Here is a 12,200-nt window from a genome sequence, read left to right as displayed (position 1 = left end):
TTAGGTTTGTAAGTAATTCAAACAAGTGATATAAATGATAAGATTCAGATGTTTTTCATTGTTGACACCCACATTTTTATTTCCATGTTGGTTTAAAAGGGATACATAAGATTTTTGTTTCATCCTGAGATAATTTTAAATTCTTTTGTGCAGGTGGGTTTTACAAATATAAGTCACATGTTAACACCAAAAGGTCGAGTGTATGCTGAGCTGACTGTTTCTCACCAGTCTCCTGGGGAGTTTTTATTAATAACTGGTTCTGGATCAGAACTTCATGATCTTAGGTAAGTGTGCACCTAGTAAGACAATTGTATATGGATTAAACATTGACTCTGTCTTAAGATGAGTTTTTCTTTCACCAGTAGTTGAAAGTACAACTTTAATTCTTTTTTTCTTTTTAATTAAATCTTTATTGTTCAGATTATTACATTTGTTCCTCTTTTTTCCCCCCATAACTCCCCTCCTCCCAGTTCCCGCCCCACCCTCCGTCCTCACTCCCCACCCACTGTCCTCATCCATAGGTGCACGATATTTGTCCAGTCTCTTCCCGCATCTCCCACACCCCTTTCCCCCCGCCAAGAATAGTCAGTCCATTCCCTTTCTATGTCCCTGATTCTATTATGATCACCATATTATTTATTCACTTGATTCTTAGATTCACTTGTTGATAGATGCATGTTTGTTGTTCATAATTTGTATCTTTACCTTTTTCTTCTTCTTCCTCTTCTTAAAGGATACCTTTCAGCATTTCATATAATCCTGGTTTGGTGGTGATGAACTCCTTTAGCTTTTCCTTATCTGTGAAGCTCTTTATCTGACCTTCAGTTCTGAATGATAGCTTTGCTGGATAAAGTAATCTTGGTTGTAGGTTCTTGGTATTCATCACTTTGAATATTTCTTGCCACTCCCTTCTGGCCTGCAAAGTTTCTGTTGAGAAATCAGCTGACAGTCGTATGGGTATTCCCTTGTAGGTAACTGAGTTTTTTTCTCTTGCTGCTTTTAAGATTCTCTCTTTGTCTTTTGCTCTTGGCATTTTAATTATGATGTGTCTTGGTGTGGTCCTCTTTGGATTCCTTTTGTTTGGGGTTCTCTGCGCTTCCTGGACCTATAAGTCTATTTCTTTCACCAGGTGGGGGAAATTTTCTGTCATTATTTCTTCAAATAGGTTTTCAATATCTTGCTCTCTCTCTCATCTTCTGGCACCCCTATAATTCTGATGTTGGTACGCTTGAAGCTGTCCCAGAGGCTCCTTACACTATCTTCGTATTTTCGGATTCTTCTTTCATTTTGCTTTTCTGGTTGGGTGTTTTTTGCTTCTTCGCATTTCAAATCTTTGCCTTGATTCTTGCGCTCCTCTGGTCTGCTGTTGGGAGTCTGTATAGTATTCGTTATTTCAGTCCATGTATGCTTAATTTCTAGTTGGTTCTTTATCATAACATCAAGGGTCTCATTAGATTTCTTGAGGATCTCACTACATTTATCGGCGGCTTCTAGACAGTTCTTAAGAGACCTTAAAAGTGTGGTTCTGAACTCAGTATCCTCCATTGACAGTTTTGTCCTGTTTCTTTGTCTCCGCATTTTTTATGCTTTCTTGGTGCATCCCCTAGTGGTCTTTGTGCGCAGTCTTGTAGTTAAGCCTTGATTGTTATCGGCAATACCAGGGGTGATTTGACCTCCAGGCTAACTGGCTATGAGAGTCCGCTGTGTCTGCAGTGGGAGAGCTTCTGTCTAATTCTTAAACCTTGTTGATTCGAATAAACTTCATGTCTATTCGGAAATTATTGAAAGTGAGGGACCCTGTCTCCACCCCCTTCCAAAAGGGAATTCCTCTACTGGTTCTAATAATATCAACTCCTATTTATGGGCATCATCATTGTGTCAGAACTCTTTTTACATATTGTATTAATTACCTCTCTTAATAGATATATATTTGCATGGTATACACTATTCCCATTTTCAGATGAGGAAACTGAAGTTTGTATTAAAGTAACTTGCGGAAGCCAGGCCTTTCTATTATGATGCCCACATTTAGTAAGCTGCCTCCCTGGGGTATCTTCTCCCTTTTTTATGCTTTATGCTCTCTGGTCCACAGTTGGATCTAAATTGTTGACCGTCAGGTTCATCCTTCACAAGAATCTTTAGAATTTGGAATATTATTGTTTACTAAATGTCAGACTAGGAATGAATAGGTGTAAAAGTTGGGCAGGAGAAATCTTGATGCTGACAGATTCTCACTCTAGTTATAAAATGATGCAAATTAGATCCTCCAATCCAGGATGTATTGGGAGCCATTTTGGTAGTAGCTTAGCTTTGTGTAAATCCAGGTGATCCTCTTACAATAGACCTGTGTAGTTCTAGGGACTGCTCAATAAATCATAAACAAGCTCTATAACCGGGTTCCAATAACTCATCGGGACAGAAATGGAAACTGGTCTTTAGAGTTTTTATATTTTCCTTGTGATTGTCAGAGTAATTCTGTGTCTGATGGCAGGCCCATTATTAACTTTTGGCAGCATGAATGTGCCTCCTGTGTACAGGTATAAGAGAAAATTTGGGTATAATTAATTTTTGAAGATTGAGTCATTAGTTTAAATACAATAGGGCTGTCACTATTTAATTGTGAGCCAGAGCTCATTTCAATTGAAGGATCCTTCTGTACTGTGAAAAATTACCCCCAGTTTATATAAGCAGGTGGTTTACAGAGAATCACTTAACATGTCTGGGATCCAGTTTCCTCAACTTTAAAAATTAGGTGATTATATGAAATGACGCTCTGGGGACTTTCTGGTAATTCTAGATACCAAGTATGTCTTCAGAGAAATAATATGTTACCAACATGCATTATTCAAGCAAGATTTAACACAATGTTTATGACTCAAATGCAGATGGATTGAAGAAGAGGCAGTCAAAGGTGAATATGATGTTGAAATTAAAAATGTAACTGATGAGGTTGGAGTCCTTGGAGTTGCAGGGCCACATGCAAGAAAGGTCCTTCAGAAACTGACCTCTGAAGATCTTAGTGATGATGTCTTCAAGTTTCTTCAAACCAAGTCTTTAAAAGTTTCCAACATTCCTGTCACTGCTATTAGGATATCTTATACTGGTAAGAATCAGAAAATAATTTAGAGTAAAATTTAAAAGAAGCTACCAAAAATGCTCTCTCTCTCTCTCTCTCTCTCTCTCTCCCGTATAATTTTGGAGAAAGAGTTCTCCTGCCCAACTTTTATGACAATTCTCTCTCTGCACTTTTAGCCTGAGAGATCAGTCCACAAATTTCCAATTATAAGGGTAGATAAAAGAATGGGAAGATGACGGCTGCTGGAATAGTTGGAAGGGTTGACAGAATATTTAGGCCAGTGGACTCTATATGGGAACATTCAAGGTCGTCTCCCATAGAGACCATCTTGAATGTATCAGGCACCTCTCTTGCAGAATTCCTGTTTTCCATCTTCCTTTCTAGGCTCTAAGTGTATTGAGGAAGTCTTCATATAGTACCTAACCTTGTACATAGTAGGTATTCAGAACAAGAGTTGAATGAATTTTCTTCACCTCCCCATTGGTGCTCTGGGCTCACGTCTAACTTCCTCTAGACCTCCTTGTCTTTTCACAGAAGGAGTACTTGGTGCCCAGGCATTTGTTCAAGTACATGTTGCTCTTGCTTTGGTGGTGTCCTGGAAAGACACATCACCACCAGCCCTCAACATTGGGGAACAAGGAGAACACACAGTACAAAGGCTGTAGCCCTTCCCTGGCATCTGTGTACCTTTTCCCCACCCTCTCCCCTAACCTTGGCAAAGTGGGGACAGAGTAAAGCACGAACAGAATAAAAAATAAGCAAACTGGGTTGGGTTTCATTTCCTTTGGTTTTTGCCTATAGCTCTAATGGTGAGAGGAATGACCAGGTGGGGAAGAAAGGGGGAGTAGGAGGAATTAGAGACTCTGACTGTCCCACAATGAAGACCATTTGAATAAGTGTCAGTTGCCCATTTTTTTAAGCCTTGTGATTTTGGGGCAAGGAGTTGGGAATAGAGTTTCCTAAACCTTGAACCCCTTATCTAGATAAACTATGCCATGCTAATTACTCAACATCATGAAGCCAGTCAGGGGTCAAGATGAACTCCTCCTGCACTACAGTCTTTCTACGTCATGTGAAGAGGTGTCCTAGATACCGCCCTCTGTGTGAGAGACAGGATTGGGCATGAATTTTTGCAGTAGGTTTTTGTTGCATTTTTCCCTTATGAACTGTTCTTTTAAAACTCAGCAATGTCTATGTTGCATAAATGGCATCTCTCCATTTATTTTAGCTAATGCATACTATTCTTTGTGACCATTGTTCTTACTCTGATGTGGCACTTGTGGGTTTCTTTTAGGTGAGCTGGGTTGGGAGCTGTATCACCGACGAGAAGATTCTGTGGCACTGTATAATGCCATCATGGATGCAGGCCAGGAGGAGGGAATCGACAATTTTGGCACATATGCCATGAATGCCCTAAGACTGGAAAAAGCTTTCAGAGCCTGGGGGTCTGAGGTTTGAAATGCCAGCATCTTCATTAAAATGTTGTTTATCGAATCTGATTTTTATATAAGGGCTAGTTTTATTTTTTTTTCATTCTTTATTTTTACAAGGGCTAGTTTTAACTGCGTTAACATTGGCTCTGACTGTAAGAGAAGTTATGTATTATTAGTAACTTTATTTAATTAGAGGAAGAGGTTTTTCTTTTCATTTTCCCAGTTGAAAGTTTAGTGTAATTATGATGTAATGTTTATTCTGCCTAATTCCTCCTCTTGGCAAAGAGCCCTGGACACTGTCTCTGACTGTGTGTGGAGCTGTAGCTGCTCTGAGGGAGCCTGCCTACCCCCCACAATAGGAGGACCACCTTTTAAATTCTTCCTCCTCCTCCTTTTCCTTCTCCTCCTCCTCTGCCATGCTTCCCATTATCATTTTCTTCTTAGCCTATTCCCTTTGGGGAAATAACAACAAACGGGTTTTTTTCTGAGGAGCACAGTTGATGGTCTAGGACCGTGGTCGGCAAACTGCGGCTCGCGAGTCAAATGCAGCTCTTTGGCCCCTTGAGTGTGGCTCTTCCTAAGCCTTAGGAGTACCCTAATTAAGTTAATAACAGTGTACCTACCTATATAGTTTAAGTTTAAAAAATTTGGCTCTCAAAAGAAATTTCAATCGTTGTACTGTTGATATTTGGCTCTGTTGACTAATGAGTTTGCCGACCACTGCTCTAGGATGTGTTGTCTAGCCTACTTCTACCATTGATAATGGGAACTAAAGATTTCTATTTGTATCGTTACACACCATTTTCATATGCATCTTGTCACGTACCTTCTCAATTCTCCTGATTATTGATGATTCTTGGACAAGGGGTTGAGACTCAGGGTATCTAAATTATCCCCATTCTGCACCCAGTCACACTAAGAAACAGTAAGCAATGTTGATCAGGTTACATGAAGTGGCCAAACTATGGTTCAAACTCTTTTCTCCTATTCATCTCCAGCAAGACAGGCTATCTCTGAACCCCTTAATTTTTTCAGATTCCTAGTTGTTTCCTTAGAAGACATTGAGGTTTTAGGCTTGAAAAGTGAGATGAGGAATAGCTGTAAAGGGTGTACATTAGAGAGGGGTCTCTTGGGTCTGAATTTATCCTCCAGCACACATGTGGCCTTGACTCTCCAGGGCCTCTGTTTTCTTTCCTATAAAATAGAGATAATCTTTCTCCTACAGAGTTACAGATACTAGTCTATAAAGTGCCCAGCATACAATAGAATGAATTCAACTGGAGAGCAAAGGGGGGTTGGGAAGCCCAGGCAGGGCCCCCTGGGCAGTTAAACTATGGGCAGAAGCAAGTGGGCTTTGAGGTGGGGAGGGCAGCCTCCTGGAGCCACTGTAAGAAGGGCCCTGAGGCCTGTGGACATTTTGCAGGAGAGATATTCTATCAAGGGGTTCCCAGACTACTACCAGGGCCTTAGATGAGGATGCAGCAGGGAGAGTCCCCGCACTGCTCCCCAAGGAATGAAGCCACAGAAGCAGTCCTTGGAGGCCGGCATTTCTCCACCCTCCTGCCTTTTATATCTCCTGCCTTCTCTGGAAGCCATCCTCTTCTTAACAACTTTTCTCCATCCCAGGTCCCTGATTTCCCAGCAGTACCAGTACGCCCTCTAGTGGTATCAATCAGTAAATATTATTCTGGGCTTTGTTTTAATCACCTCCCCCGACCCCCCCCCCCCCTCCCCGCCAAAGGAGAAATTCTAAAACTTTAAGCAGATAAAAAAAATAATTAAAATTAATTAGAAAATATGAGACTACATCATTTTATATAATGTGAAACAAGCTTATATTACTCATTTGATTTATGTTAGTGCTGATGTCATTTTTCTTAAAAGTTTGCCTACTTTTTATGAGGTTTAGACAAGTTCTCTTGGAGCAAAAGGGACAAATACCAACAAAATAAACAAACAGATAAGAACATTAACTTCAGGTTTAACGGCAAGTAGCTGTGTTAGCTTTGACTGGAAGTATATTGTAATAATGCAGCTGCATTAGAAAAGATTGAGGCCCATCTCCATCCAGCCTGCAGGCTCCGGACCCCAGCAGCCAGCCCTGGCAGCTCATCCTAGAAAGCAGTCACCACTTAGAGGAGACAGCGTAAGGAATTCATCTTATTACCAGTGGCATTTAAATATTTATGAGATTTAAAAATTGTAACTGCAGTTCTGATTCATGGATCTTCAGAGAAAGCAGAGAACATAAGATCTACACAAGGGGCAGGTTGGGCAGATTTGAAGACAGCCTAAAACAGTAGCTGGGAAGATAATGGTGAAGAAAACAGTTGGTTCCTGTTCTCACAGAACTTGAAGTTTAGTGAGGAAGAGAAAACCAAAGAAGCAAGGAACTGCTAAGTGTTAAGACCTGTTTGAGACGCGGTGGTGTCAGTAAGGCCCCAGTTTCCTGCCTTCAGCCCATGCAATTTGGACAGCTGCTGCTTTCATACTCTCCTACATGACTGCTGTCACTCTCCACAATGCTGCCCCTGTTCGCCTCCTATCAGTGACACTGGCACAGTAGCTCCAGAACAATGCTTGTCTGTTAAATTTCACCATGCTTTTATGTGTTGCTACCATTTATGTTTATTATAAGCAAGTTCATGCTCTGAATTCCTAAGGGAAGTGTATCAACAAATTAAACAAGGCTGGCCTTGGACTGGGATTGCTGAGTTGTTAAGGACTTTCTGTTGTGGCAAACGTCCAGAAAACCACCTTTTTTTTTTTGCTGTACGTGTGTGGAGCAGTGCTCCCTTTTGGTATGGGTTCTCTGTATATGTTTGTTCAGACCATCCTTTCCTACCAAATGCAGCTGCAAATTCATGGCAAACAAGTCTTCTGGCTCAGACTACTACTGGTCACCTGGAGCAAGTGCGCGTAGCACGTTGACTTGCTCGTCACTTTTGTAGTGGCAGTTTGGGCTCAGATGTAGTACAGAAACTCCACTGGAACCTTGAGAACAAAGGTGATGTGCTTCATATGATCACTACTGCAGCAGAATGGTCTATGTCATTTTCCTTCTTTGGTTTTCTTCCTGACTATATCCCTGATTTTCAGAAAATTTACTTACTGGTGGAAGCCAATTTACATGGATTAACCCTCTATTACAGGGGTGGGGAACCTTTTTTCTTCCAGGGGCCATTTGGATATTTATAATATCATTCACAGGCCATACAAAATTATCAGCTTAAAAATTAGCCTGCTACCAGACACTTAATTAACTCACTCCTAATGCCTTGGCAGGGCCAAACCAAATGATTTCGCAGGCCTTATACAGCCCATGGGCCAGATATTCCCCAGTCATGCTCTGTATATACATTGCTCTGTGTCCTGTTAACAATGAATGAATACATCTACTTTCCGGAAGTGTATGATGAAAGGATAAAATAGTCCTGTGATGATTATGATTCTCAAGGATTGGGAAAATATTCATAAGTTATTTCTTCTGCTCTGAAATTTTCAACCAATTAGTCAAGGCTGACAGTGACATTGATGGGTCCTAATAACCAAGAAACCTAAATTAAGCCATTTTATGAATTATTTTAAAGGATATCTTTAAGAGGATCAGGTGAAACATTTATGCCTATACTCCTTTTTAATCCCAGAAAATAAAACCAAAGGACTATAAAAAAAAAAAAGATTGAGAGTCCACATCTGCTTTTTCCTTTTCTCTTTTCCTGAATTCCATAGAAATCATTTCCCTACCATCTGCTTTCCCTTCTACTTATCCTGAATCCTCACTAATTGTAAGATAAGCAATCTACTTCATAACTTTTCAAAACCTAATTATGCAAAATTATTACATAAAAGTATATGAAAGTCTTGTTTTTGGAAGGAACATCATGTTGTGGTATCTCTCAGCTATTTATTATAATAAAAGTCATGGAAACAAATTGTGAATTTTAGTTTCTACTTTGCTATTGAAGTATCTGAAAGGCTACATTTGAATTTTAGATTTTAAAGATCACTTTAAGGACCAGTAAATAATTATCATTTTTCAGAATTTATATTTAAAATAAAAAAGTATTCTCTTTAAAAAAAAATGACACAAAAACAAACAAACAAAACCATGAAAGTTACTGAAATTATTTGCACTCATCTAAGGTTTAAAATGTGTGCTTCCCTTTTAGATGAACTGCGATACAAATCCCTTGGAAGCTGGATTGGAATATTTTGTAAAGCTAAATAAGGTATGTTTACATTCCAAAGTGCACTTGAGGTAAATCTTAAAATTATGCTGTTTCATGGCAGAACCTTGCTTTAAAATTTAACCAAGTGTGATTATAGGACAAAGGAGTTGAACAGAAAACTAAGCATTGCTCAAGTGCGTCATATGAAGCTTTCTCAAAATGTGATGTCAGGCCAAACTATTGCAGTGTGCTTGTAGAGGTAAGATAGCTGAATCGAGAACTTCAAAGACCAGATCTACATTCTAAGATAAAATTAGTCAGGACCAGATGTCAGCAGACATCCTTGAAAAACCTGGAGCCGTGCGCAGCCACACATCAGCACCCAAACATGCTGAGGAATGGTCTCTGCCTGGTGCTCACAGCACCAAGCAACCTCGCCTGAGCACATCTGTCCATCTGCTTTTCAGCATCTTTGTATGTAACTGCAACATCTGAGCATAAGCCAATGACACATTTCAAATGTGTTCAGCATAAAATAGGTATTTACTGAGAAGCAAATACAGGCCCAAAGAAGCATAACTGATATTGACATTCTAAAGGGAACTCCTGTATCAGTGGTTTTCAAAGTGCAGTTAGCAGACAGAACACATCAGCAGCATCTGGGAGCTGGTGAGAAAGGCAATCACTTGGGTTCCATACCAGACCTACTAAATCAGAATCTCTGCGGCTCAGGCCAAGAAATCTGTTTTACCAAACTGCAGGGGGTTCTGGTGCACCTACAGTTTGAGAAGCATCACCCTACTTAATTATTGTGGAAAAACATATTGAGGCCAATTTATTACAGCTTAGCTTAGCTATATAAGCCCCATAAGTATTTGTATGAGGTTATCCCTTTGTTTGGATGGAATGTTGTGTCCCTCCATAATTTGTGTGTTAAAGCCCTTAATCTCCAGAATGTTATTTGGAGGTGGGGCCCTTGTGAGGTCATTAGGTTTAGGAGATCCTGAGGTGGGGCCCCCATGTTGGAATTCATGTTCTTATAAGAGAAAGAGAAACCGGAAGCTCCCTCTCTGTACATCTAAGGACACAGTGAGAAGGTCAGGGAGGGGACACTACAGGGGGACTGGATTGACCAGCACCTTGATCTTCCCAGCCTCCAGAACTGTGAAAGAAATTCCTGTTGCTGAAGCCACCCAGTCTGTGGGACTTTGTTGTAGCAGCTTAAGCTGACTCACACAGCCACTGAGCAGTGTTTTGGTCACTCTGAGAACTCCATAGAGTTGCAGTTAGTCTGTAGGTTGGAACAGCAGCTGCTGCTGTTTGGGATACTTGTGAGAATTCCAATTACAAGCTGTTCTGCCTTAGGTGCTAATAAGCTAAAGTAAAGGCTATTCCCCCTCCTATGGAAATATGTGAGCACATGCATATGAATCAGGGTAAGGAACTTTTAAAAAAAAAATATTTATTGTTGAGATTATTATAGATGTTCCTCTTTTTCCCCCTCTTTGCCCCCCTCCACCCGGTTCCTACCCCACCCCAGGCCTTTGCCACCCTATTGTCTGTGTCCATAGGTAATGCATATATACATATAAGATCTTGTTTAATCTCTTCCTGCCCCTTCACCCCTCTTCCCTCTGAGAATCATCAGTCTATTCCATTTCCATGCCTCTGGTTCTATTTTATTCACCAGTTTATTCTGTTCATTAGATTTCTTATTTGTTTATTTTGATTTTTAGATTCAGTTGTTGATAGGTATGTATTTGTTGCAATTTTGTTGTTCATTTCTTCTTCTTCTTCTTCTTCTTCTTCTTCTTCTTCTTCTTCTTCTTCTTCTTCTTCTTCTTCTTCTTCCTCCTCCTCCTCCTCCTCCCTCCCCCCCTCCTCCTCCTCTTCCTCTTCTTCCTCTTCTTCTTCTTAAAGAATACCCTTCAACATTTCATATAATACTGGTTTGGTGGTGATGAACTCCTTTAGCTTTTTCTTGTCTGTTAAGCTCTCTATCTGACCTTCAATTCTAAATGATAGCTTTGCTAGGTAAAGTAATCTTGGTTGTCCATCCTTGCTATTCATCACTTTGAATATTTCTTGACACTTCCTTCTGCCCTGCATAGTTTCTGTTGAGAAATCAGCTGACAGTCATATGGGCATTCCCTTGTAGGTAACTAACTGCTTTCTCTTGCTGCTTTTAGGATTCTCTCTTTGTCTTTAGCCCTTAGCATTTTAATTATGATGTGTCTTGGTGTGGTCCTCTTTGAGTTACTTTTGTGTGGGACTCTCTGTACTTCCTGGATATATAAGTCTATTTCTTTTACCAGGTAGGGGAAGTTTTTTGTCATTATTTCTTCAAACAGGTCCTCAATATCTCTCTCTCTCCTCCTCCTCTGGCACCCCCACAATGCAAATATTGGTATGCTTGAAGTTGTCTCAGAGGCTCCTTAAAACATCCTCACATTTTTGGATTTTTTCTTTTTGCTCTTCTGGTTGGGTGTTTTTTGCTTCCTCATATTTCAAATCGTTGATTTGATTCTCAGAATCCTCCACTCCACTGTTGAATCCCTGTATATTATTCTTTATTTCAGTCAGTGTATGCTTAATTTATAACTGGTCCTTTTACAATTTTTTTTGGAGGTCTCTAGAACAGCGGCTCTCAACCTGTGGGTCATGACCCCTTTGGGGGTCAAATGACCATTTCACAGGGGTCCCCTAAATACATCCTGCATATCAGATATTGACATTACGATTCATAACAGTATCAAAATTAGAGTTATGAAGTAGCAACAAAAATAATTTTATGGTTGGGGTCACCACAACATGAGGAACTATATTAAAGGATCGCGGCATTAGAAAGGTTGAGAACCACTGCTCTAGAAGATCCCCGAGTAACCTTATAACCATGGTTTTGAACTCTATATCCAGTAGTCTGCTCTCTCCCATTTCTTTCATTTGAGACATGCCTCCCTGTCTCTGCATTTTGGCTGCTTCCCTGTGTTTGTTTCTAGTATTGAATAGAGCTGCTATGTCTCCTTGAGTTGATAGAGTGGCCTTGTGTAATAGGTGTTCTGTAGGGCCCAGTGGCTCAGCCTCCCCAGTCACCTGAGCTGGGAGCTCTAGGTGCACCCCTTTGTGGGCTGTGTTCACAATCTTGTAGTTGAGACTTGATTGATGTTGGTGTCACTGGGAGGAATCGACCTCTAGGCCAATTGGCTTTGGGGACCAGCTGCCACTACAGTGGGAGAGCTGTTTCTCCCCTTTGCCCCCCTCCACCCTATGGACTTCCTTCAGTGGGGCTTTGGTGCTCACTGAGTCTGCCCCTTGAGTGTGCTGCTTATGGATGTGAAGAGTTGTAATCCGGTATGGTCTGACACTGACCACTGAGTACACTGGCTCTTGGGTCTCCAGGTAGGTGCAAAGTCAGCCACTCCCTGGGGCCATCCAGCAGGAGCTACAGAGAGATCTGCAGATTCTTCCTTTTTGTATCAGGTTTGGAAGTATCCAGATGAGGCCCAGATATAAAGCAAG

At 40.7% G+C, this 12,200-nt stretch overlaps 1 protein-coding gene across 1 annotated transcript in view; it reads left to right on the top strand.

Moving 5' to 3' along the window:
* DMGDH (dimethylglycine dehydrogenase) overlaps positions 1–12,200 on the top strand; it is a 57,367-nt gene that overhangs the window by 28,116 nt on the left and 17,051 nt on the right. The window contains exons 11-14 of the mRNA XM_036310238.1: positions 154–284; positions 2,886–3,103; positions 4,371–4,528; positions 8,682–8,741. Of these exons, the coding sequence (XP_036166131.1) occupies positions 154–284; positions 2,886–3,103; positions 4,371–4,528; positions 8,682–8,741 (567 nt within the window). The remainder of the gene's footprint in view (positions 1–153; positions 285–2,885; positions 3,104–4,370; positions 4,529–8,681; positions 8,742–12,200) is intronic.

This window comes from Myotis myotis, unplaced genomic scaffold, assembly GCF_014108235.1.
Source record: "Myotis myotis isolate mMyoMyo1 unplaced genomic scaffold, mMyoMyo1.p scaffold_m19_p_5, whole genome shotgun sequence".
Lineage (NCBI taxonomy): Eukaryota > Metazoa > Chordata > Mammalia > Chiroptera > Vespertilionidae > Myotis > Myotis myotis.
This window is presented reverse-complemented; position numbering and strand designations above follow the sequence as displayed.